This window comes from Plasmodium reichenowi, chromosome 3, assembly GCF_001601855.1.
Source record: "Plasmodium reichenowi strain SY57 chromosome 3, whole genome shotgun sequence".
Classification (NCBI taxonomy): Eukaryota; Apicomplexa; class Aconoidasida; order Haemosporida; family Plasmodiidae; genus Plasmodium; species Plasmodium reichenowi.
In genome coordinates, this window is record NC_033648.1 from 104,468 (window position 1) to 108,453 (window position 3,986).

At 19.0% G+C, this 3,986-nt stretch overlaps 1 protein-coding gene across 1 annotated transcript; it reads left to right on the forward strand.

Annotated features, from left to right (window-relative positions):
- Positions 1-605: 605 nt before the first annotated feature.
- On the forward strand, positions 606-3,289 carry PRSY57_0302700 (palmitoyltransferase, putative; the record flags this gene model as incomplete). Its single annotated transcript, XM_012905656.2, has 8 exons — positions 606-1,913; positions 1,997-2,070; positions 2,246-2,286; positions 2,413-2,528; positions 2,633-2,760; positions 2,895-2,975; positions 3,093-3,156; positions 3,251-3,289. 8 exons carry the CDS (start codon positions 606-608, stop codon positions 3,287-3,289), a joined length of 1,851 nt encoding a protein of 616 aa, XP_012761110.2.
- Positions 3,290-3,986: the final 697 nt, after the last annotated feature.

Sequence of the window (3,986 nt, forward strand, 5' to 3'; positions counted from 1 at the left end):
AATTTTTAATTTTTTTTTAAATTTTATTTTTTTTATATTTTTTTTTTTTTTTTTTTTTTTTTTTTTTTTTTTTTTTTTTTTTTGTTAATATATTAATATATTAATAGTATATTAAATTTTAATAATAATTAAAATTATATATAGTTGTTAAACAATATGTATATGTATATATATATATATATATATATATATGTTTATCCATATTTATGTAAATATTTCTTAGTATATACCATTTGTTATTTTATATATACATTTACTTTTACATTTTTATATATTTTCATTTTTTTCATGTAACTTACGTCTATTTTGATTTATACGAAAAGGAAGAAGAAATATATAAATTATATACATATTAATAATATATGTATATATTTCTGTCAAGCACACATAATATTAATATATGTAACCTGTTTTACACACACCTTCCCCCTCCTTTTTCAAAACCTGATTTATTTTATTTTATTTGAATTCATTTTATTTTATTTTATTTTATTTGAGTTCATTTCATTTGAGTTCACTTCATTTTATTTTATTTTATTTCATTTTATTTTATTTTATTTGAGTTCATTTTATTTTATTTTTATATCTCCCCCATTTGCTTAAAAATGAATGATAACGAGAGCTTAGACAGCGAGGTACTAGAAAAACAATATGAAATAATAAAATACGCGAAATATCAAGATTTTATAAGACTGCAAATATTAATACAACCATATCTTTTAAACAATGACATAGAAACGTTGAATTCTATAAACATCTTACATTGGGCATGTTATTGTGGTTTCACAGAGCTTGTAAAGAAATTGATAAGTTTTAATTGTGATATAGAAAAAGAAGATTTAGTAAATAATGATACTCCTATTTATTATGCAATTAAAAATAGTAATTACGAAATAGTCTTATTATTAATAAAATGCTTTGGTATATCTATTTTATTTCATAAGAATAGAAGGAGAATGAGCCCATTCTTAACAGCTATATGCGAATTTAATGAAGATAAAATTTTAGAAGCTCTACATATATTAGAATTATTATATATGAATGGTGTTAGTCTAGAAGAACAAAATGAACATGGACAAACTGCTTTATTTTTAAGTGTTAAGAAAAATAATATAAGTACTTTACAATGGCTATTAACCAAAGAAGTAAATATTAATCATAGAGACTTCTATGGCAATACTGTTTTACATATAGCTGTACGACATTGTGATATTGATATATTAAGATTATTATGTGATTATGGCTGTTTAAATATGGTTTATTATTCATCTATTGAAAATAAAAATACAAATGTTTTTCAATTATGTATTAAAAATAGATATTTTCTAGTATATATATTATTAAAAAAATGGGTATTACAAAATAAAATATGCTCCAAATTAAAAATATGTAAAACCATTTATGCCTTTTATTTTTGGTTTTTCGCAATATTAAATCTTATTGTTTACTTTAATATAGCTCACTCATTTTCTATTATCAACAAATATCATTTTAAATCACTCATTTGGATTACTATATGGTTATTTCAACAATTCTTATGGTGCATGCTGTACTTTAAATCACCAGGATTTTACAAAGAAAATTATATGTTCAATAAAAATAAAAAAAATGTACAAAGTAGCAAATATAAAAATTCTAATCCAATGTATAATGGAACCTTCAAAACAAATGCAGAATATCAACTTAATAATATTGAAAAGGAAATATTTCAAATTAATAAAAAGCTTATTTCTACGAATTTTAATACGCTCACACCTATTAATCATGATCAAGCTTTATCCAACAAATATAATGACATCTTGATAAATCTAGAGTATCAAAAATTGTCTTTATATTCTCAGGTTTCTCAGGAAAGAATAAATTCCTTGGATGAGGACTACAGAAATGCAATTTTATATAATCAAAACCCAAGGGTAAAATAAAATCACAAATATTTATATATATCAACAATATTGCATATATATATATATATATATTTTTGCTTTTCTTTTTCTAGAATATTTGTGTGACCTGCAATATTATAAAACCTCCAAGGGTTCATCACTGTGCTGAATGTTTCCACTGCATAGTGTAAAAAATAAAATTAAATAAAATTAAATAAAATTAAATATAAATAAAAATTAACAGTTCTAAACATTAGGATAAAAAATAAATGTCTTTAAAAAAACTATAATTTGTACCTTTTATATTTTTATATTTTTATATTTATTTTTTTATTTATTTTTTTATTTTTTTTTTTTTTTAGACATCAAGATCATCACTGCGTATGGGTTGATAACTGCATAGGTAAACTAAATATTTTTAAATAAAATATATATATATATATATATATATATATATATATTATATATATGTGTGCTTGCTTATTCTTTTATCATTTTATATATGTTTTAAAATTTCATCTTTTTACAGGAATAAAAAACCAGCGCTGTTTTTATATGTTCATCTTTTGCATATTTGTTTTACTACTATATAATTACTATTATGTTTATTTATATTTCCATTTATTCCAAGCAACAATCAACTATGTAAGTAAAATAATGTAATAGAGAAATCTATATTTTTGTTATATTTACATATAAATAATAATGTAATTTACCTTTGTACTTGTTTATTTATATTTATTCTTTAGGCTTTTGGATCGTTGGTTATTTTATGTAATTTCATTAACATAACTTTATTTGCATTTATTACATATTTATTTGCAAGAAATACAAGAACGATTTTGACGAATGTCACTTTTTACGAGCACTATAAAAAGTAATCACAAATAAATAAATAAATAAATATATAGAATATATGTTTTTTTCTATATGACACTGTGTATATGTTCATATACATAAATGTATATATATATATATATATATATTAATATTTATTTTTTTTTTTTTTAGACCTAATCATATAACCGATAAATACAATACCGATTTAAGATGTTGGGATTTCCAAAATTTAAACTTAAAAGGAATATTAAAGTAAAAAAATAAAATAAAATAAAATAAAATGAAGTAAAATAATATTTAAATAAGATAAAATGAACACTTTAAAAATACGTATGAGCAAAATATTATATACCTTTTTCTTTTCTTTAGAAACATTTATTATTTTTGGTCCTTAAATTATGATGAACCATATATTAGACAATGCACAAAAACGGTAATAAATCTTGACGTAACAAAATATAAATATATATATATATTTATTTATTTATTTATTATATATTATATATTATTTTATTTGTTCTTTACAGTCTAATGATGTGTGTTATACATTAATATCAAACACATGATACGAAGAAATGTTCATTTATTTCGAACCTTTAATATTATATATTATTTTTATCTGTCACATAAATAAATTATTAATCCTTTCTTTAAAAAATGAGAAAAACAATTAAATAGTAAAATAAATCCATACAAAATATAATAAATATTCTTTTTTTCCATTCATATAGAAATATTGAAGATCCAATAAAATATAGCATTTATATAAATATTTATAATTAAGAATAAAAAAAAATTTATATATTTTTATATCAAATGACAGAATAATATATATATATATATTACATATATGTACACACGCGAATACTTATAATCAGTGTTCTGCATTTCCGCATTATTTATATTTATATTTCTTTTTTTTATTATATTTTTTAGTAATATGCTTTTATTTTTAATTTTTATTACATATACACATCAATATCATTCAACCATGTCATTAAAATATATATATATACATCTAAAATAAAAGTATTTGCGAGTTTATAAAAACTTTTTTCTTTTACCAAAAAAAATTTATTCATAAAAAAAGAAAACAAAAGATATATTAACTTTGAAAGTATTCTTTTGAGAAAAATAAAATAATACGTAAAATGTCTTATATATTTTTTCTTCCTTTTATTATTATTATTTTTTTTTTTTTAACCTTTATAAATTATAAAAATGATAATTTATAATAAATAAATATATGATATTAATTAATAT